This window comes from Nuphar pumila, chromosome 2 (assembly GCF_984573655.1).
Source record: "Nuphar pumila chromosome 2, dmNupPumi1.hap1.1, whole genome shotgun sequence".
In the NCBI taxonomy this organism is placed as follows: domain Eukaryota; kingdom Viridiplantae; phylum Streptophyta; class Magnoliopsida; order Nymphaeales; family Nymphaeaceae; genus Nuphar; species Nuphar pumila.
The window spans coordinates 147,536,824-147,560,174 of NC_143250.1; the positions used below are offsets into that span (position 1 = coordinate 147,536,824).

Consider the following 23,351-nt stretch of genomic DNA (forward strand, 5'->3'; position numbering starts at 1 on the left):
ACACTCATGGCAGCTTCAGTCACACTTTCTACATCTAGTGGACCCAAATTTGACAACCCCTCTTTATACCGAAGCATAGCATGGTTTTAAAACTCGCTGAGTCAACTCGGTGACTCGGCTGACTCAGCTCGGCTCAGCCCTCCAGCGAGTCAACCCGGCAAGGCAAACTCGGTTTGCGAAGACTCGGCTGCTGACTCGGCCTGACTCGGGCGAGTTCTGGGATGTTTGAAATTTGATTTTTTGGGTATTTCAGAATAAAAAATGATACCGAGCTAATGGTATTTGGGTATTTCAGAATAAACATGACCACATAATAAGAGTGATGCTTTGGGTTGTGTTGTTTACACTATCAAAAAATACCAAGACTACAGTTCATTGAAAAGATGTAGGAGATCCTTGTGTTCTCCTCATTAAAATGAAGAACAACTTCCACAATGAACAGGATCTTGCGCAATATCTATGTCACACAGACATGGCTACACATTCGGGGATACAACCATTTTCATGAAGTTTCCAATATTACTTGAATATAACAGGATAGGGAACGGGAGCAAAAATGGAGCATCCATGTCACATAGGTTACTTTTATTTAATTGCATTTATCTGAGACTAATTAGCAGGCTATCCTAGAGTTTTTTGCTACAACATTAGTTGCTTTTAATGACCTTTGTTCATTTGTCAAAAATGTACATTTATATATGGTCACATGGACAACAAAAAGGACACATGGCATGCCGTCGTTGTTCAATTTTTCATTAAGAATAGTGTATAAGGGGGCATGACACAAGGGTAACTGGTAAGTTGGGAATATGCCTGTGAGATAGTCTGGCAGAGATCAGCCTATGCATTTTTCAATGCTACTGCACTCTATGAACCTCGGCAAACCTGTTAATGAAAGCTTTAGCTATAAAACCATTGTCAAAAGCTCAAGATATTGCAAGTAGACGACTTATCTCCCTTGTCAAACAATTGCAGTTAAAGGATTCTATCGTTTTTTAATTGGATGGTTTAACTAGAAAATGACAAACCCAGGAAGTAATACAAGCAAAAACCAAGCTAATTTAGTTGATGCCAATTGTTATCAGTTCAAAAGTAACCTGAGAAAGAGTCAGGTCTCTCTCACAGTTTCAGTGATTACATTCCTTAACACAACCCAAGGATCTCTTGTTTACTGAAAAACATGGTTTGAGACAAATTATAAATTGTTTTTTTTTAAATCAAAAGTTAACAAAACCTGGTCCGAGTCACCGAGTTGACCCGCCGAGTCACGAGTCGAGTCCCGAGTCACTGGGTTTTAAAACCTTGAAGCATAGTAGGCGTGCTTCAGTATGTTACCATGACTCGAGTATGCCAGTATATGCATCATTCTACAATAGAACACTGGGCTGCTGTAAAGCATATTTTAAGATATCTCAAGTTCACTATTTAGTATGGGTTATTTATGAGACCATCCAAATCCAGGCTTATTTCAATCTATTGTGATGTTGATTGGGCAGGTTGCCCAGCTGATAGAAAGTCCACTTCAGGCTTCGTTTTTCTAGAAGACACACTTTGAATTCTCCAAATTCAAGATGAGATTGGTATGCTTGCTCACCAAGGGTGGCAGCCTCGTTCAGCTTGCGAGGAATCTCATTGAAATAATCCTCGTCTATTGGGCCAAATCTAATTTCTTGGAGCTCAAAAAACAACACATAGTATCTCGCTCCAGCACAAAAGTAGAATATAGAGTGGTTGCTAATGCAGCAGCTGAAGCTATATGGATTCAGTATCTTCTTCATGAATTAGGAGTTGAGGTGCTCTCTCCACCCACTATTTGGTGTGACAATTTTAGGGACTTCCACAACAGAAGCACATAGAAATCATGTGCGCTTTGTTCAGGAAAAAGTTGCAAAGAAAAAGTCTTCAAGTGCAAAAGTTGTCTAATAGAGATCAAATAGCAGAAATTCTTACCAAGCAGTTGCCAATCAATAAGTTCCATCACCAAGCTTAATGTCACCTATAGGACGTTACTCTTGAGGGAGGCTGCTAAAGACCTTGGTGCTGATTCAACTAGTGGAACCCACCTTCAATCAATTGAGAAGAAATCTCTAGTGAGACCAGCTCTGCCACAGGTTCCTAAAGAAAGTAATCCAGCATGTACTCTTGATAAGGAAAGACTTGGAGATCAAGAATATGGGGATGGAAAGTTTCTAGAGAAGCTGGTGTCTATTGAAAATAGGATACCAAAATTGTGGCACTTTGCTATTTTTATAAGACAGGGACTCCTCCTCTACAAAATGTGTAATGTGCTTGAGACTATAAATGGAACCTCTTTCTCTCACGTTGATTGATAGGAGAGAAAGAGAGTATTAACCGTGGATGTAGATCCTTTAGGATCAAACCACCTAAAGTCGTCTTCCTATGAGTGTTTGGTTATCAGTGTGTGTGTTAGACCAGCACACTCTAGACTATGAGCTGTGATTTGCTAGGAAAAATAGCACGAGACTCATGGTCTATGAAGTTGGGTAGCATGGATGAGCTGCAATCTTTAGTAGATGATCCAGTGACAATAAACTAAACCTTGGGTTACACAAAAGATCAGCAGGATATATTACATGAAGAAATAATATCTATAGCTGTGATGACGCAGAATCTCCATAGGCAACATGTTGGCTCTCAGATTTATACCTATCCAATTATCAAGGCTCCTCATTTTATAAGACGTCAATGGTCTACAGATGGGTAACATGACAAGAAACATATAGGAGTATCACAATTCCGTATTCAATGTAAATTCATCAAATATCTCTTCCTCCTACTCACCCCTCCAAAATATATAAATCCTAGATATGGGCAATCTAAACAAATTTGTCTACTGACACCATCAATGACTGCTCCAAGGCATGATATGGTTGGCTCAGACACATATGCTACCAATATTTCAAAAATACTGTAACATTGTCAAGATATAATGAAAGATGGTTAAAAAGGGTTTCCGCAAACTTAAATTTTTTTAAAAATCATCATATTATCACATTTTTCTATTCTTTAAATGTGAAAAAAATCTTCTAGTTTTTGTATTATTTCATATTTTTCTTTTTTCAAAAGCCCTAACTTTTCCAAATATTTATAGAAAATCCTCTAATATCCCAATAAATTGCATTGTTGAGACATTCTCAGAGACTATGAATTGGGGACATCTTAAAACATAACTGAGCACTGCATTCTCCACATGGCACTTTCATACAGATTACAAGAACACATGAAACTTGATGCACATCTGATTGAGCCAACTCAGCTTAGAGCTAATCAGGGTAATTAGGACATGGATGACACTGTGTGACATGGCACCAAGGAGGGTTTGCAACTCCAAGTCTATGCCGCCTGTTTGAACTGTGGCTATCTATCGTCCAGTTATGTGTAGGTTTCATATAAAAAAGGACCCAAGTTGACTTCAGATCAGTATGAAAAGCATGAATTACAATAAAAACTAAAATGCAATAGAACATATAATTTTTCCTCATTATTTGTAAGTCAATATTCCATATTCTTGGTAAAAAAACAGGAACAATTACCTTTTGACCTAAAATCAAATGCACCTTTTGAGAAGCGTATTCAGCTGAAATTTCATCTGCAAAAGTAACAAATCCAAAACCCCTGTGTGATGTCTTCTTCCCATCCTGTGTAATAATAGCACATGAACCACCAGTCAATTAGCCAAAGTGAAAATAAAACACATTAAAAAAAAAAGCCAGCAGAGTTGCCACAATAGGAAAAAGTACTGACCTTGGGAAGGTACACATCTAAAACAGGACCAAATTGACTAAAATGAATCCTCAGATCATTAGAAGTAGCTTTAATTGGAATACGGCCAATGAAAAGCTTTTTCCCCCATTTAGTGAAAGTAGAAGAAAAAGTCACAGAACCATCATTGTCAGTTGCACCTACAGCAAATTCAGATGACAGCTCTTGCACCACCTGCCCACCACCACCAGGAAGACGATCTGAAGGTGAAGCAGAATCAACTGCAATCTGGACATCAGAGAATCCACATCATAATCAGCAGGAAATTCAAACTGAAATAAGGCAGTGACTGCGGTGGAGCAAACTCTTCCACTGCTGTCAAACGAAAGAACAAACATTGCAAATCCCACAGGGGTCTCCCCCCAGCTTGTTATAAAAAAAAAATTACAACTGTTACACTGGTATTGGAAATTTGCAATTATGAGACCTTTAGCTTACCAAGAAGTTTTTGGATAGTATTCAATATGAAGAATTATTCAGAGACATTAACTATGCCAAACTAAATCTTAAATGAGAAACAGAACAGTTTTGAAGCTCCAACAACATTCTCATATGCAGTATACAATCATTTATATCTTCTTAGAAAACTAATCAAAATAGGAGTAGGCTTAGTAGATAGAAGTAGAACAACTTGAGAGGAGGGGTGTGGGCATGTTGGCAGCGAGTTACACATATAAAGGTCATAGAGACATGGTATGAAATCAGTAAACTGCATTGCATGAAAGCGTACTGAAGGAGTTGGATACTGTGGACTCAGAAACAGATATGCATGCCTAGGCTGTATAGGACTGGATGATTATGCATCCACATAGCAAGTGAATATCTTTGCAAGCCAAGCGCTCCTTCGTTGTAGTTTTAGTTTCATTCAGTATATCCACTTCCATTAAATGAAATAAAAAATAACACAAATTCCACTACCCTCTCTTTTCCCAGATATAACCATCATACTGAAATAAAAGATTGACAAAGTACCTCCCGACCGTGAATAAAATGTCTACCCCGGGCAACATGTGCAGCTGTCGCTTCATCTGCAAACGTGACAAACCCAAATCCTCTGTGAGATATTTTCTTTGGATCCTGTATGCAACCAAAAACAAAACAAAATAGTGTACTCATATTCATGCTCTAACAAACATAAAGTACATAAAACAGAAAATAGTTGTAGTCCACAACTGAGTACAAGCATGGAAGCTTCATACCTTTGGAAGGTAAACATCTATAACCCAACCGAACTGACTAAAATAGGCTTGTAGATCTTCATCAGTTGCTTCCACTGGAATACGACCAATAAACATTTTTTTCTCAACTCTTGGAGTAGCAAGAACAACCTGGCTATTATTACTTCCTGCTGAGTTAACATCCCCCCCAATCAGAACTTGCCCTCCACCTGAAATGCCATCTTGGGATATATAACCAGAAGGCAGGACATTGTTGGTTGGAGCCTCAACTCCAATTATTCGAGAAACATTATCAACATAATCATAGCCAGTCGAAGGTGATATCACTAAGGACTGTGGCGTCCTCAGATAGTGGCCGGACATCCTATGTCCTCTGGACTCCTCCTGAAAAATATCCATGATTAACTACATTAAATCACAAAACTTTTCAACTACCGCAAGTGATCATATTAAAGAATGCGTGAAGCTTCAACCACAATTCCAATTCAACAGTGATATGCATGACAGGCAGCTTTTTTGTTTCAATTTGAAGATTAGATTATCGAAATACATTGATTATTGTTTACATTCACACTTCAACAGAAGCATAAAAATGGTTTCCAAGCATTAAAGACATACTAGCCACAAGGTGGGTTGGCGTAGTAGGGTGGGGCTTTGGCTGCTAGATGGGCAGTCAAGGTTTGATTCCCATAGGTGTCACCCATCTGCGCAAGCCGATCCCCGGCATAGGCCTCGGGGGCGGGGTCCTAGCCTCAGAGTTTAATGCCACTGGCACAACGACTGTAGGTATGGCAGGCTGATCCAGCGCGACCAGGTCTTCGTGCCGGGAGCGGTTTCTTTGGGTTATAAATTGAAAGAAAAAACATTAAAGATATACTAGATACAGTTGTCATCAATATACAGCATGGAAAGTCATGTACAAGTTACTTGCTAAGCCAATGTATACAAGAGAGTTTGAAAATTGATTGAATTATGACGAGAATTCAAGTTGACCATGATCTAAACAAACCCTTGGAGTCGCTCTATCCACAGCAATTGTAGAACCTCCAAGCTCATGAGACTCTGACATAAGTTGATCTACTGAATCTGCATTTGGACAATGCACAACATCAAGCGGGTGAGGATTTGGCAAGAATCACAGCCAAACATGAGATTGTTTTAGGCTCCAGATCTTCCATGTGCACAGAAGTACAAGAAAGATTACTTGACAAAAATGTCATCTAACATATATTGCAGTTAAAGAAAAATGCAATATCCTCAGTATTACCTGCATTCTCATATGTCACGAATCCAATCCCTCTATGTTGCTTTGTTACATGATCCTGGAATGCATTTGAAAGATTTTCTTAAGGAAACATGTAAACAAAGATTAAACTGTCACTCAGAACATGCAGTTTGACATTGTGAAGTTTGCTGATGGTGATAGCCATAATGATGATTTGTACACTTCATTGATGGCAATGGTGGATACAGTGATGATCATCATGATGGCAAAATTCTTGTGTCTAATGAAAGAATTGATTTTTCTTTTTAACCTTTTACAGTCATGACAAAGCATCAGTAGTAAAATGATTCATTGATATGACAATGCGGAAGAAGGTACATCAACAAATTCTCTTACGGTTTCTATTTCTAGCATACTTGAAGGAGAAATCAAGCAAGCAAATTATGATAGAGCTTCTTTTTTGGAACAATTATGCTTTAGTTTCTTAAACAAACTGTGAAGGTTGCTAAATGAATTTATGACAAAGTCAGGAATACCTTAGAAAATGATGAAGTTCAACACTTACTACATAATCGCATCAATTCCGACAATTTGACTGCCATTACAATATATTCATATAGGATTAAGTGTATCTGGATGAGCGATATGCATTAATAGAACTAAGAAGGTAAATTAAGCAATGAAGAACTGAACATAGACATTCCTAACAACTTAAATCACTTTGACTAAGTGAACTAGATTATTTAATAATTAAGTTTTTGCAGTTGGTTTCACATCTTTCAGCACTCATTGGTGAGCATGTAGTGTAAGCTTACAGATTACAAGGTTACATCCACATATAGGATTTATTTTCCCCCTTCAAAGCTCACATGTAGGCATGTTACACAGCATAAATATGGTCAACTCAACACTAACATCAGACCAAGAAATAACCAGGTATATGTTATTCTAGATTTTTTTTATTCTGCATATATTGCTTCTTGTCATGATTTTTTCATTCCTTCTTGACTTGATAATGCTTCCTTTCCTTCATTGACGAAAAAAGTCATTCAAGTAGAAGACGTTCCAATTATCCACGAGTGCATTAACTATACTCAAAACAACCATGGCTTGTTCAACAGTGTTCTTTTTTACCTTCTTTTTCCTCTGCCTTGTGAAAATATACAATAAAACTGGATACTTTTCTTTTACACTTTCTTTTTCCTCCATGTTTTCACAAGGCAGAGATGGACATAGCCGTGGAGATTCTCAGCATTAGCATGTGATATTTTATCATTTTCCATGAAATTTAGAAACACAAAATGTTATTGACTTACAAATATATGTTCAGATTTTGAAGGTTTATCACAGACTATTTAGGATTTTAGTCCTTTCTTTTGTTCCAAATTAAGTCCAATGATCAGGTACCAATGTATCATGACCCCCCGTTAAAAAAATTTGGGTTGCTGAAACTTGTTTCAATCACAGTAGCCACTTCCCCAAGGTTTACAGGAGAAACAAACACAAACGAAAAGAAAAAGTTTTTTCTCACCTTTGGCATGTAAGCATCGACTATTGCACCATATTTCAAAAAATAGCTGCAAGGACCATCCAAAATGCAGTCAATTATCAAATTTCAACGAATATACAAAATATAATATAAAGAAAAGAAGTTACTGCATGTTCACAATAAGATATAAAAAGTTGATGCAGTATTTATAACCAAAAGTTGTCATAGAACCTGTGAAAAATATCATCTGTCACACTAGATGGTATTCTAGCAACAAAAATGCGAGCGCTTTTTCTGTATGGTGGCATCATCTCCTCCTATATAAGCAGACAAAGTCAACAACTTTACGGCCATTCATGGTAGATAAGCATGTTCACCACCCTTCATATACCACTTCAGAAGTCCAAATAAGAACAATATAAAGAAAGCAAATTAATGGATAACAGAGCAAAGGACATGTCGGCAAAAATAAATCCTAGGAAAATTGACATGTCATGAGTCAGAAGAAACAAGAACCAGATCGGTTCTTATAATGTGGCAAAGAACAAACGTTCTTCAATTATCTTTATTAGTCCCCCATTCACACATGCCATTTACATTCAAGCGCACTTAGATGCTAGGCAATCGAAAGGGACCATAGTGGCACCCGGAAACATGAATTTAGGCTGCGATTGTTTTCGATCATGTTCCACTAAAAGGTACTCTCTTCATAGCAACACTTACTCTTGCAACATCACACTGCTACGGTTATTCTTCTGCCTTCACATCCAGAACCATTTTCCCTTATTTTGGGGAAAATGTGTCCTCCGTACTCCACTTCCCTCCTGCCTCCTCACCACAAAATATGAATGGAGAACACAAAACAAATACATCAGGAATTCAATAAAAAAAGGTAATTCCTTACACTTCTAACAAATTAAGTTATTTTATGAAAATTATAAAGATGGTTAACCTTCTTACTTACCACAGGAGCATATAATTGTCCTGTTTATATGAAGTTTTGAGCCCAGTACATATTATATATATACACACACATATATATATATATATGCTCTACCTGACAGTCAATATGGTAAAATGAACGATCCACTCACTAAACATATGATATCCATCAGTTGGAGGCCACAACTCATGCAGTCCTACAACTCCTTGCATCTTAGCTCTTACAAGTTACGAGGAAACTCCAATTGCACTGTTTAGCTTCATGTGGGATTTGAGGGATGCCAAGAATACATAGTTTTTTTTCGTGCTTTCCTTTATAGGGGAAATTTTCTCCTTTCATAACCTCGTACAATCCTATACACAAATAATTGATGAGGGTAGACAAGCTACTTTTGTCCTCCTATACCACTTATGTTTATGGTTGTGAACTGTTGAGAAACTATGTTTTGATGATACATAATATGATATGTTGTCATACATACTTTAATATGATATGATGATATGCCTTCATCAAAATGTTATATTATGACTAGATATGATTTGTCATGCATTTAACGAGTATTTGATGCAAGGTTATTTCCCCTAAGAAGAATGGAGACAACCTGATCAAGTACAACTAGTTGATGCAATCATACTCTCTGAAGAAAAAGCTTGATGGGTCATACATTCATAAAGATTATCCAAGAAGATCGACTACTTCAAGATGAAGATTTTTTTCTTCTTTAGAGTCATATGTAATAGAACCTTCAGAAGCATGCATATTGCATATTTCATATTACATGCTTTAAATATCGTACAAGTCATCTATTTACAAAAAGCAAAGCTTTCATAAAATGATACGATATTTCGAAAACATCTTTTTAAAACAAATCATTTATTATAAGAAAAGACCCATTACAAATTATATCTCATTTAAAATACAACAACGAATAATGTACCCCAAATGCTATAATTATGGAAAGAACACTTTTTGAAAAAGCAATATAGTACACACAAAGTTGTTTTTGAAATGACCTGACACCTCATATCCCAAAAAGGACAATCATTTCAAAAAGGCAACGACTATTTTCTTAAGACTATATATATATATACAAACAAAATAGTCTTTCAAAAGATATGTGAGCTTATAAAGAGAAAAACTCTTATTCAATATTCGAAAAAGAGAGATTAGAAAAAGAAAGAGAAAAAATCAAGAAAAGCTCTTTGACAAAAAGAACCAACTGTGTGTGAAAAGAAAAGAACATTCTGAGAATCTTCATTCGTGCATTCATATCATTCTGAAGGTTCTATAGGAAAGTATTATAAATTTCTGTTTTCTGTTGTATCCCTTCTCTGTTGAGAGAAGTAAACCTCTGTGAAAGACGGTATTTCCCTTCTCTGTTGAGAGAAGTAGACCTCTGAGAAAGAGGGTGTTGTACTATTTATCCTGTAACAAAGATGTTATAGTGAAAAGCTCAAGTGTTTTACTTGAGAACTGGATGTAGGTCACTAACTCGACCGAACCAGTATAAATCCTGTGTTTTCTGTGTTGTGCCTTATTGCCTTTAATTTTTATTTTATCGATCTTTATCATATTTCACTATTCATCCCCCCTCTAGTGGAATTTCATTTGGTATCAGAGCAGGTTTTGCTGGTTTCGACCTAACAAGTCTTTCAACACTAATGACATCAACTTCTTATGCTCGTGACATCGAAGGACAACACGCATCTCGCCCTCCTTTCTTCAACGACTCTAACTATGGATATTGAAAATGCAGGATGGCCATATTTCTCAAATCTATAGACTTTGTTGTATGGAAAATTGTTGAATGTCCATACACATCTCCATTTTCAGAGTATAGCTTATGGTCTGATGAAGAAAAGAAGATGGCAAATCTAAATGCAAAGGTCATGAATGCTTTGTATTGTGTCATTGATCAAAATGAATTCAACAGAATATCAGTCTGTGAAACTGCATATGATATTTGGCACTCTCTAGATGTTATCCATGAAAGAACCAACAAAGTAAAAGAAGCAAAGATCTCATCTCTGGTTCAAAAATATGAGTTATTCAAAATGAATAAAGATGAAACCATAACAGAGATGTTTACAAGATTCACCAACATCACCAACGATCTTAAATCTCTGGGAGAAACCTATTCCCAGACCGATAAGGTGAAGAAAATCTTGAGATCTCTCACAACTGATTGGGAGAAAAAGACAACAGCTATTGAAGAAGCTCAAGATTTATCCAAGCTTACTCTGGATGACTTAATAGGCAATCTTATGACCTATGAAGTTCATATTAAGGAAAGAAGAGAAGAGAAACAACCTACGAAGAAAAATCTAGCCTTCCCAGCCATTTCTGACAATGAAGACTCAGAAAAAGAATCTGAAATTGCGCTGCTTACTCGAAAATTTCAGCGCTTCATGAGAAAGAACAGGCTATCAAATAAGCACAAGGAAAAGAAAGATTCTAAAGAAGATACTATGTGCTATCAATGTAATAAGCCAGGTCACATGAAACGCGACTGTCCTCTTTTAAAAAGAAAATCTAAAACCGAAGAACCAAAGAAAAGGTTCTTCAAGAAGAAGGCTCTACATGCTCAATGAGATGATTCAGAACCATCCACCAGTGAAGAGTCAAGTGACGATGAAGCTGAAACGGCTAACATGTGCTTCATGGCAGAAGAAAGCTTTGTAAGTGAATCTTTTGATTTTTCTTTTGAAGAACTTCAAAATGCATTTCAAGAACTTTTTGAAGAATCTAGGAAAATGATTCTTAAAAACAAAATTTTAAAATTCGAAAACTTAGAGCTTTCCCAGAAAAATGAAAAGCTCAGTATTGAAAATTCTGAGTTGAAAAAGAAAAACCTTATTCTTACTTTTGAAATCATTTCTATTAGTTCCAAGACTAAAAATCTTCAAGTAGAAATTTCAGAATTGAAAAGCAAAACTGAAAACCTTATGAAAACGGTTTTCAAGTTTACCAAAGGGAAAGAGAACCTGGACAAACTCTTATCCTCTCAAAAATCCTCTTTTTACAAGAATGGTATTGGTTACTCTCATCTAAATAAACCTTCTTGTATGAATCAAAGGACTACATTTGTCAAAGGTTCTTCTGAGCCTAAACAGGAGTATTACAACTTCAATTTTAATACCATGTACTCCTCTAAATCTGTAGACAAACACAAATCTAAATGGATATGGGTTCCAAAGTCTAACAAAAAGGGACCCGATCGGGTACCAAAAAGAAGTTTTACTTGATTTTTTGCATGCTTTAAAGAAGAAAAACAGATGGATACTAGAAAGTGAATGTTCAAAACATATGACAGGACATCCAAATCTTTTTGTTGTTCTTCATCATAAAGAAAGAGGAACCGTCACCTTTGGAGATAACAACAAAAGTTTGATAATTGGTATTGGTAATATCGATAAACCTCTTATCAAAGATGTTCTCCTTGTTAAAGGTTTAAAACATAACCTCTTAAGTATAAGTCAAATGTGTGACACAGGTTATAACGTTAGCTTCAAACATGATGCATGCCTCATAGCAGACACCAACGAAAATATTATTTTAAAAGGTATAAGAAAAAATAATATATATGAATTATACCTAGAGAATATTACTAAACATTGTCTTATAGCTAATAATGACTCTCAAAATTTATGGCACATGAGAATGGGACATGTTAACTCTAAATATATGTCTAAATTAGCTAAGAATAACTTGGTACGAGGGTTACCTAAAATATCATTTAAAAAGGACTATTTTTGTGATGCTTGTCAATTAGAAAAATTGTCAAAATCATCTTTCAAATCAAAAAATATTGTTTCAAGTAAAAGACCTTTAGAGCTTCTCCACCTGGATCTTTTTGGTCCTTCTAGGGTAGCTAGTCTTAATCATAATAAATATGCTTTTGTCATTGTAGATGATTATTCAAGATTTACTTGGGTAATATTTTTGAAAAATAAAAGTGATACGTTTTATGAATTTGAATTTTTGTGTAAAAAGTTACAAAATGAAAATTTTTCTACAATTATCAAAATCCGTAGTGACCATGGAGGAGAATTTGATAATGACCTTTTTGTAAATTTCTGTAACTTGCATGGTATCTCTCATAACTTTGCCTTTCCTACAGTAGCACCTCAAAATGGTGTAGTAGAAAGAAAGAATAAAACCCTTCAAGAATCTGCTAGAACTATTCTCCAACATAATAATCTTGCTAAATATTTTTGGGTTGAAGTTGTTAACACTGCATGCTATATCTCAAATAGAGTTCTTATCAGGCCCTTATTGAATAAAACTCCCTATAAACTATTCTATGACAGAACTCCAAGAATAGACTACTTCAAAGTCTTTGGGTGTAAATGCTTTATCCTTAACACAAAAGATAGTCTTGATAAATTTGATCTTAAATCTGTTGAAGGCATATTCTTAGGATATTCAAGTCATAGTAAAGTATACAGAGTTTTTAATAAGAGTTCAAATACTATTGAAAAATATATGCATGTCAGTTTTTGTGACTCTATTGATCAATTTGTTCATAAGCAGACTAACGATGATGATCTTGAAAGTACAGATTTGTTCTTAGATAACACAGCTAAACCGAATGAAGATGATCTTCAAAGAACATTTGCTGAAATCAGAGATCATCCTCAAAAGCATATTTTGGGAGACCTGACTAAGGGGGTTCAAACTAGAGCTCAGCTGGAACGGATTGCAAATATGGCATTCATTTCTCAACTTGAACCAAAGAAGATTGATGAAGCCATCATTGACGAGTTCTGGATGCTAGCCATGACTGAAGAACTGAATCAGTTCCAAAGAAATGATGTATGGGATTTTGTACCAAGACCAAAAGATCATCAAATCATTGGGACAAGATGGATTTTCAGAAACAAGCTGGACGAAACAGGTAATGTTATAAGAAACAAGGCAAGGCTAGTGACTCAAGAATACAATCAGAAGGAAGATATTGATTTTGATGAAACATTTGCTCATGTTGCTAGGCTTGAATCTATAAGAATGTTTTTGGCATATGCAAGCTATATGGATTTCAAACTATACCAAATGGATGTTAAAAGTGTTTTTCTAAATGGTTTTATAAATGAAGAAGTTTATGTAAAACAACCTCCAGGTTTTGAAAATGAACAATTTCCGGATCATGTCTTTAAACTAAAATGTGCTTTATATGGTTTAAAACAAGCACCTCGTGCTTGGTATGACAGACTTAAAACTTTTTTATTAAAAACTAGATTTCCTGTAGGCAAAGCAGATTCAACTTTATTTGTAAAAATAGTGAATGATCATACCTTAATCGTTCTAATATATGTGGACAATATCATCTTTGAATCTACTAACAACAGTCTTTGTAAAGATTTTTCTAAGTCTATGCAGAAAGAATTCGAAATGAGTACGATGGGAAAACTCACTTACTTTCTTGGACTGCATATTAAGCAAACCAAGGATGAAGTCTTCATCAATCAGTCTAAATATGCTCATGAACTTCTGAAGAGGTTCAACATGAACTCAACTGCTTCAAAGAATACTCCTATGAGCACAACTACTGTATTGGACAGAGATGAAGATGGTAAGACTGTGGATACAAAGTTATTCAGAGGTATGATAGGATCACTACTTTATTTAACTGCTAGCCGTCCAGATATCATGTTCAGTGTTTGCTTGTGTGCTAGATATCAATCAAATCCAAAGGAATCACATCTTAAAGTTGTAAAAAGAATAATGAGATATCTAAAAGGAACAGTTGATTTTGGGTTATTTTATTCAAAATCATCTACATTTGATTTAATCTCATATAGTGATGCTGACTTCGCTGGAAGTAAATCTGATAGAAAAAGCATAAGTGGAACATGTTATATGCTAGGGCACTCACTAGTTTCATGGTTCAGTAAGAAACAAAATTGTGTATCATTGTCAACTACTGAAGCTGAATACATAGTTGCAAGCCTAGCATGTACACAAGTCATCTAGATGAAACAGACTTTAAAAGATTTTGGTTTAAAATTTGAAAATACAACTATTTTATGTGACAATACAAGTATTATAAATTTGTCTAAAAATCATATTCTTCACTCTAGAACTAAGCACATTCAAATTAGACACCACTTTTTAAGAGAACAAGTCTTAATCAACATAATCAAACTGTAATTTATACCTACTAATAAACAATTAGCAGATATTTTCACCAAACCTTTAAAAAATGAAGACTTTATAAGAATTAGAAGAGAATTAGGAATCTGTAAATTAAGTGATTTATAAATTTAATTCATAGGACTAATCGGGATATAGTAAAATCATTCTACACGAGTTCACCTTTTCAAATATTAAACTATAATTTTACTACAAACTTTCCTTGACAAAATTTATCTTAAATAAAGCTTAACATGTAAGGATGTCAAAAACACTTTATGTCAAATCATCTTTTGTCTTCCCACACTCATTTACGAATTGAATTTTAGACTATCATCATAATTTATGCTCGAGCGTTTATATTTTTATTCTTTTCATGTTTTGTTTTCATTCTCTTTTATCACCTTTTTCAAAGTCAAAAAGAGTAATTCACATATTCACGTACACCACAAGCTTTTTAACACAAAACAAATGTTTTATGTCACTCTTCCCTTTTCAATATATCATATCTTTCAAAGTACACTCAACTTTATGTCCAATCACCTCTTTTACACATCTCTATAAGAATCCATACAAAACTCATTCTCGACAATCATGTCTCTTTTCTTATATATTTTTTTAAATCAATTAAGTATTAGTTGTCCTTTTCATTGGTCCCATCTTTCTCTCTTTTACGAAATTTGAATCCACCTTTTGTCATCTCAAAACCGTGGATTTGGCCCTATGACAAGATTTTAAAATCCAAAAAAAAACTAGACTCTCCCATGCCGAGTTTCTTTTGTCTTTAAACATGTCCTTCAACAATCTATGAACTATAAACATTAATTCAAGACAATCATGACATTTCTTTATGTCTTTCATCTCATGTCATTCATTAATTATTTTTGTCCTTTTCTCCATCCATGTCTTATTTGAAAATCCATGAATGTCATCACTCGTTTCTTTGACTACTCTTGCTCTCTTCTCTCATAAGTCTTTTTTGTCTCTTTCTAAATACATCACTTACGAATATAGAATCTATCCTCTTTAAGTAAAAATAATTTTTTTAACTTGTTTGTCTTATTAGGCCATTATTCATCTTCCATCTCACATGATATCGCTTTATAACATTCTTACACACTTTCTTTTCACGATATTTTTTTATTCCAAGGCTCTTCACATCTCATCACCTCTTTAATGGAAATCTTCAAATCTATGGGTCATTATTTACATCGTGCAACTCACCTCTTTCGTTCTATTCATCTCTCCTCTTTTATCCATCCGTTTTCAATCACTCACAATAATTCCAAAGAGCACTCCATACTCAAACCATGACTACTTTCACAATACGATGGACTCTCCTATATCAAAGTTTCTTTATACACAAAAATAATTTTCGAAACTATGTTCTTCTTGTCATCTATCATAATATAATATACTCTCATCCACACACTCTTCCAAAGAGTGATTTGATCTATTATTCACAAGTGCCTTAAGTTACAATTCACGAGTTCTCAACTCAACTAAAATCCAAACTTCATTTTCTTCAATTGTCATTCACTTGTTATTATAATAAATTTCATCCTTCTATTTAATGAAATGATTCACTCTTCACGAATTCATTCGAAAATTTCTATCAACCTACATTCTCTCCAAGTTCTTATTCTCTCAAGTTACTTGCAATTGCCTCTTCTTCAAGATCTTTTGATGTCAACATGATTGAGTCTGCAGAATTGAGATATCCTGATCTCATTCATCACTTCCACTCCATTAGCTCTCTTCCAATCCAAACAGGTAAGCTAGTCCACTTTGAAGCATTCCCCTCCTTTGACCTTGAAACCTCCCTTCAAGACTTTGTTCAAATATTAGGATCGTCCAATTCTATGTCATATTATCCTCATCTAATCAAAATTTTTTATACCAACCTTTCTGTCAACCATGACCAATCGATTATCACCACCATGGTCCATGGTAAAATAATTTTTTTTGACATTCCCTCGTTAGGTTGCATTCTTAACATTTCTTCCTATGGAATTGAACTACCAAACATAGTACATATAGATCGTACTGTGTTTAAAAAGGTACTCCACTCCACTCGATCCACCCACTTCTCGTGGCATACGAGCAATCTGAAACCTCATGCTCTGCTATTGTCACAAATCCTCTCCTCCAATGTCTTCCCCAAACAACCATCCAAGGGATTCGTGGCAAACAAAATCTTTCTTCTCATCTATGCGATCTTCTGCTCCTTCCCAATAAACTGGTCAAGCATCATTTTCAATAACATGATTAATTTTCGTACCTTCCGTTCTCTCCCATTCGGTTATTTTATCACTCATATTCTTAACTACTTCGATGTGCCACTTCAAAATGATGTCATCTCTTATTCTATTCATACATTTAATGACACCTACTTCCCTGAAGAAGGGTCACCTTCACAACATTCTGACGACGAAGGCCATGGTGAGGCAGGTCCGGCGACAACTTCTGAACTAGACATATTCTCAGCTCTTGTCGACGTCCAGAACACTCAGGATCTCCTATTGAGGAACCAAGCTTCTTTGCACCAAGTCTTTCAATCATTGAAGATCGGCCAAGATGGTCTACTCCAGAAGTTTCATCACTCATCCGATTCTGAATAAACTATTTTTTTGGTCTGTAATAATACTTTTTATACTCTGATCCCTCCTTTTTGTCTATGACAAATGGGGAGAAAAAAATGCCTTTCCTATGTTGGAGAAATTTGTTCCTTAAACTTAAACTTTTATTTTTTTATGCATTTTTTTATGATATCATTATTATAATGCATGGCTTTTTGACAGGGGGAGCATATATTGTCATCATCAAAAAGGGGGAGAATGTTGAGAAACTATGTTTTGATGATACATAATATGATATGCTGTCATACATGCTTTAATATGATATGATGATATGCCTTCATCAAAATGTTATATTATGACTAGATATGATTTGTCATGCATTTAACGAGTATTTGATGCAAGGTTATTTCCCCTAAGAAGAATGGAGACAACCTGATCAAGTACAACTAGTTGATGCAATCATACTATCTGAAGAAAAAACTTGATGGATCATACATTCATAAAGACTATCCAAGAAGATCGGCTACTTCAAGATGAAGACTTTTTTCTTTTTTAGAGTCATATGTAACAGAACCTTCAGAAGCATGCATATTGCATATTTCATATTACATGCTTTAAATAGCATACAAGTCATCTATTTACAAAAAGCAAAGCTTTCATAAAAGGATACGATATTTCAAAAACATCTTTTTAAAATAAATCATTTATTATAAGAAAAGACCCATTACAAATTATATCTCATTTAAAATACAACAACGAATAATGTACCCCAAATGCTATACTTATGGAAAGAACACTTTTTGAAAAAGCAATATAGTACACACAAAGTTGTTTTTGAAATGACCTGACACCTCATATCCCAAAAAGGACAATCATTTCAAAAAGGCAACGACTATTTTCTTAAGACTATATATATATATACAAACAAAATAGTCTTTCAAAAGATATGTGAGCTTACAAAGAGAAAAACTCTTATTCAATATTCGAAAAAGAGAGCTTAGAAAAAGAAAGAGAAAAAATCAAGAAAAGCTCTTTGACAAAAAAAACCAACTGTGTGTGAAAATAAAAGAACATTCTGAGAATCTTCATTCGTGCATTCATATCATTCTAAAGATTCTATAGGAAAGTATTGTAACTTTTTGTTTTCTGTTATATCCCTTCTCTGTTGAGAGAAGTAGACCTCTGTGAAAGAGGGTGTTTCCCTTCTCTGTTGAGAGAAGTAGACCTCTGAGAAAGAGGGTGTTGTACTATTTATCCCGTAACACGGATGTTATAGTGAAAAGCTCAAGTGTTTTACTTGGGGACTGGATGTAGGTCAGTAACTCGACCGAACCAGTATAAATCATGTATTTTCTGTGTTGTGCCTTATTGCCTTTAATTTTTATTTTATCGATCTTTATCATATTTCACTATTCACCCCCCCCCTCTAGTGGAATTTCATGAACTACACCACATCAATTACAATATCAACATCATATCAATTCCGATCAAGCTTGCAAAGCACAAGTGAGCAGCCTATACAAAATTATGCAGAAATATGGTGATGCATGGTCTTGCAATCACCAGACTGTCAAATAAAACAAAACCGCAAAACTGCCATGATTAGGTTTATCTTCCACAACCCCACACAAACTACACACAGAGAGAGAGAGATGCAAAATTGCACAAAAAGTGAATCTAATTCACATTCACATAATAAACTGCAGATGAGTGTAGTATGTGGCAGAAATAACAAAATGCACGGTAACCCAAAAGGAATGAAGATACAAGTATTCAAGTGCAGAACAGTACAACTCAAGAAGACACTTGCCTTCGGAGTTGCCACCTTCACATCAAGTGCCCTCCCATTGATAACATGCTCAGCGGCAATTGCTTTCTAAAGATATTGCATGACCACAAACAGAAAAACAATCATTGCAAACATACGAGCATGTCAAGATTCTTTTATTGCAATAAATTTGAATGAAATACCTTTGCATCTTCTGAAGACAAAAATGTCACGTAACCAAAACCACGTGAACGTTTTGTCATCCTATCCTGATGATCACAAGAAATAGTTGGTATTGGATAATATCTGGCATTAATAGCTAAAACTGTTATAATTAGTCATCAAGTCAAATTGTGATAATGATTTCACAAGCCAAACAAACAAGCAGGACATCAAAAGTATGAGGAAATCTACTTCCTGCTAAGATTAATGCTATACATTTATAAGCACAAATGATGCTAAATGGCATAAAAGCTAATATTTTCAAAACAGCCGAGTTTGCAGCCTTTTTACAGCTTCCTATTTTCCACCATTTGTCTACTATATCAAAACAATCTACTATATTCTTTTGAAATGCTTCAAACATAACTAATATGAAAAACCATGTCCAATCTTTTCTGAACAATGATAAAATAGAGAAATCTTAACCCAGGATTAAATTAAGGCAAAACTATACTATGAACCATAATCATTCATATGCACCACTGTCATTCATCTCCACCACACACAACAAATAACATACTGCCAACTAAAAACCAACATCCAGTGGAATCAAAGGAAAGGAATTTCCACCGATGATTTAGCAAAGAGACAAGTTTAAACAATATTGTTTCAAATGTTACATTGAAACCCACATCAAATTTTCAACATGTCTCATCAATCAGGTGGTGAACAATAGTATGTGCATGAATCCACAGAAAAGCAATTGACAAATAATTGAAGGTAAGGGTGCCCTTTTTGTTCCGCAACCCACAATTAATATAAGGCACAACAAGTACAATGTTAAGTTAATTATTTCAAAACAAACAAAGCAGTAAATTAAAATTATAATTAAAAATTTACTTTAATAATTGTTGCATCAACCAATTCACCAAATTGGCTCATGTGTTGCCTTAAACCTTCATCATCTACCTCCCAAGGAACACCCAGGACCTGAGAAGTTTTAAACAAAACAGGATAAATATATTCCTATAAGTAAATGTATAAGGAGTAGGTTTCATAAATAACCATACCACCAGCCTTGTGCTTCCTGTAGACATTGTTCTCCCACTCCACTCCTTACAAATGACCTTCCACACAATGAAGTAGGGGAAAATAAGTTTAGTCATTCGTGAACTAGCTACATTCAGAAAAATACCACAAATGAAAGCGACCAACATGGTCCATATTACAGCTTCATAATACATTAATGGCCGGCATGATTCTTAGCAGTTTGCATAAAAACATCAGCTTTAAAATAGGTATTCATGTTTTTGCACAATTTCATTCTGTGGAGTTGTAAAACCTGCTCCCTTGGTAAGGGACATTACTAATCTCTTTGTTCAAGTCAAGAGAAAAAAGGAGAGAAAGAGACACGGATCTTATATTATCATAACAGCTATATCTTCAGTTGCTTAACATATCAAAATCCATATCAGAAAAGCAACAGCAGACACACCAATAGTATGTTACGAACCAATGATGCAAGTGCACACACAATACACAGTATCAAAGTCACACTCAAGAATGTCGGGGGTACATACTCTAAGACATCCTCATGCTCATATGCATAACGCATGCATATACACATAATTTTGCATATAGGTAGAATCACATATGAATTCATCATTAGAACACAAACCAAGAAATAAGCGATTCATCTTATCGTACATGAATTCACCAACAGATGAGAAATTCAAAAAACAACCATAATGATGCAATATAGTGTAACTAACACATATCTCGAAACACAAGTTCCATTCTTCTTCAATTCACCCAACAATTGTCGAAAACCGAGTCTGAAGCAAAGAATAACCCAATGACAGTGCCTAAAGGCTACGCCAGCTACACCAACATTCCTACTAATAAAACAATCAACCATAAAAATGAAATTCACCTACATTCACGACATAAGACGCTCATTTCGACACCAAACTCCCCGCTAATCAAGCTAACGCATTGTATTAAGGCAAAAAATCTCTTTTTGCGACTTTTACGCTAACTAAGCCCAAAGAGAGTTCTCCACGAGACTGGGATCAACGTTGTCAAAAGCATCAGGACAAAGAACCCCCATTCCACTATTTCGCCCCAAAACCAACACAACAACACAACCGAAACGATCAAGCGAGACTCACCCACCAACCCATACATCAAGGGGCAGCTCTCCTAAACCCTAATTCTGCGAACGGCGGTGAAATCGCTGCTTCCAGAGTGACGCTTCGGATTGAATCGTTATTCAAAAAGGCAGAGCCATTTCCTCTAAATCAAATCAACTAAACCCTAACCCTCCCGGAATGGAACTAGCCATCTGAAATCACTAAGGAAAAAAACGCAAAAAAAATAACGTTTTTTTTCCTCCTTCAGACAATCCGAAAGGGGGATTAGAGGAAGACGGTCGGAAAGATAGCGGCTGAAAATAACGCAAATACGACGGGAAATAATCGGTGAAGACGATACCTATAGTCGGAGAAGAGGAAGAAAGGCGCTCTTCTGCAGCAGAGAGAGAGAGAGAGAGAGGGTTTATGCGACTAGGATAGCACGCACGTGCGAGCCGCGAGATCGCACGTGTACGCTAATTTATCGGGCCTCACTACGAATCGGACACAGTCCGGATCCGTCTACCGTGCGCTTCTTTGCAATGTGATTCTTGGATTTTCTTAAGATCTTGTGGTTGAAATCACAAACACAGCGGTTTTTCGGGACAGTGAAACATGAGAAAGTTGTGATTGTGATTGTGATTGTGATTGCGAGCTGATACTGCTTCTACGGTGAATCTTGTGAAAGTGGATGACGAGATTGACCTTGTAAGAAACTGTTTGTCCTCAAGATCAGAGACCTGGTCACGCTAGTTCTGCCTGTGGCACTTACCATCACTGTCTTGGCAGCGTAAAACTATGTGGGATTACCCTTTTGCCCCAAGGAAATCACCACGCTTGGGCTTGCACAAGGGGGTGGTGACACCCATGAAATTTAAACCTGAACTGCTTGCCTAGCGGCCTAAGCCCCAACCCACTCGGCCAACCCCTTTGGGGCCCCCCATAAGGGTAAATGCAGGCTGAATTTGAATTTTTGTGAGCCAAACTGAGCTCAAAGCTCATGGCAAGCCCGATCTAGGCGAGCCAAGGTCGAGGTGGCTCTTTTCATGGTTGGAAGTAATAGGGTTGAACTTTAGACCTATTGAGCCGAGCATGAGCTTGTGATGAACCCAATCTTAATGAAATCGAGCTCGAGCTGGTTCATTTGAAAGCTAAAAATAATAGGATTTGATCAATAAGATTTTTGCACTCTAAAACCAGATGCCTGCAAACCAAACACTTCAACCATTTGTTTTGACATTTTGTTTGTGATGCCAAGTGTGTTTAAAGCATATTTACTGCTAATTAATGAGTCTATACAAGCTAAGATGAGGAGAACACCAATTCATGTTTGGTTTAGCGATCCAATTTTAAAAGTTTGAACAAGTTCTTATTGATGGGGGCTCAGCGGGGTTGGTAGGAGCTGTCAGTGCAAGTCTCCTTGTGGTGGGACGTTTTAGGTTCAAACCCCAGTGGGACGTTGAATAATAATTGGTGGAGGTCTGCCTAACCTCAGCTTGCCTTAAAAAAAACAAAAGTTTGGACAAGTTCTTTACAAGCTGAGCATAACCCAGAGCATGGCTGTGGATTGTTTTAGGCCTTAACACAGTATTTAGGAAATATTAAGATATTATGATGTTTATGTGAACGAAACAATGCTAAAATGTTTTTCATATTTTTAAATTTTTCTTCATACTTTTATATATGTTCTATTTTTTTGCATGTCAAGTTTGTCAATAATTCTCCAATGTTTTTTCTCAAGAAAATAAAATTTTAAAGTTTTAATGAGATTTTTCTCTCAATGACAAAACTCATTACTGAGATTTATGACATTGGCATGGGATTGGAGACCTTAATGTCTGTTTATATATAAATTGTCTTTTACTCTTTCTTTGAAAATAAGTTAAAACCACTCACTTGTCTAAAAATGGCAGGTTCTCAACCTATGTCACAGGGACACGCTCGAATAAGTGGACACATG

General features: G+C 35.6%; 1 protein-coding gene across 2 annotated transcripts in view; it reads right to left on the minus strand.

Moving 5' to 3' along the window:
- Positions 1 to 21,843, minus strand: part of LOC149847571 (uncharacterized) — a 49,440-nt gene extending 27,597 nt beyond the window's left edge. The window contains exons 1-13 of one of the 2 annotated variants that reach the window (XM_089997101.1): positions 21,753 to 21,843; positions 20,330 to 20,386; positions 20,160 to 20,249; positions 19,301 to 19,366; positions 19,140 to 19,205; positions 7,907 to 7,992; positions 7,718 to 7,763; positions 6,229 to 6,283; positions 5,971 to 6,047; positions 4,983 to 5,345; positions 4,764 to 4,811; positions 3,766 to 4,011; positions 3,555 to 3,659 (exon numbers count right to left, since the gene is read on the minus strand). In XM_089997101.1, the coding sequence (XP_089853227.1) occupies positions 3,555 to 3,659; positions 3,766 to 4,011; positions 4,764 to 4,811; positions 4,983 to 5,345; positions 5,971 to 6,047; positions 6,229 to 6,283; positions 7,718 to 7,763; positions 7,907 to 7,992; positions 19,140 to 19,205; positions 19,301 to 19,366; positions 20,160 to 20,249; positions 20,330 to 20,356 (1,275 nt within the window). In that variant the 5' untranslated portion in view covers positions 20,357 to 20,386; positions 21,753 to 21,843. Of the gene's footprint in view, positions 1 to 3,554; positions 3,660 to 3,765; positions 4,012 to 4,755; positions 4,861 to 4,982; positions 5,346 to 5,970; positions 6,048 to 6,228; positions 6,284 to 7,717; positions 7,764 to 7,906; positions 7,993 to 19,139; positions 19,206 to 19,300; positions 19,367 to 20,159; positions 20,250 to 20,329; positions 20,387 to 21,752 lie in introns of both variants that reach the window. The other variant, XM_089997100.1, reaches the window with a different exon arrangement.
- Positions 21,844 to 23,351: the final 1,508 nt, after the last annotated feature.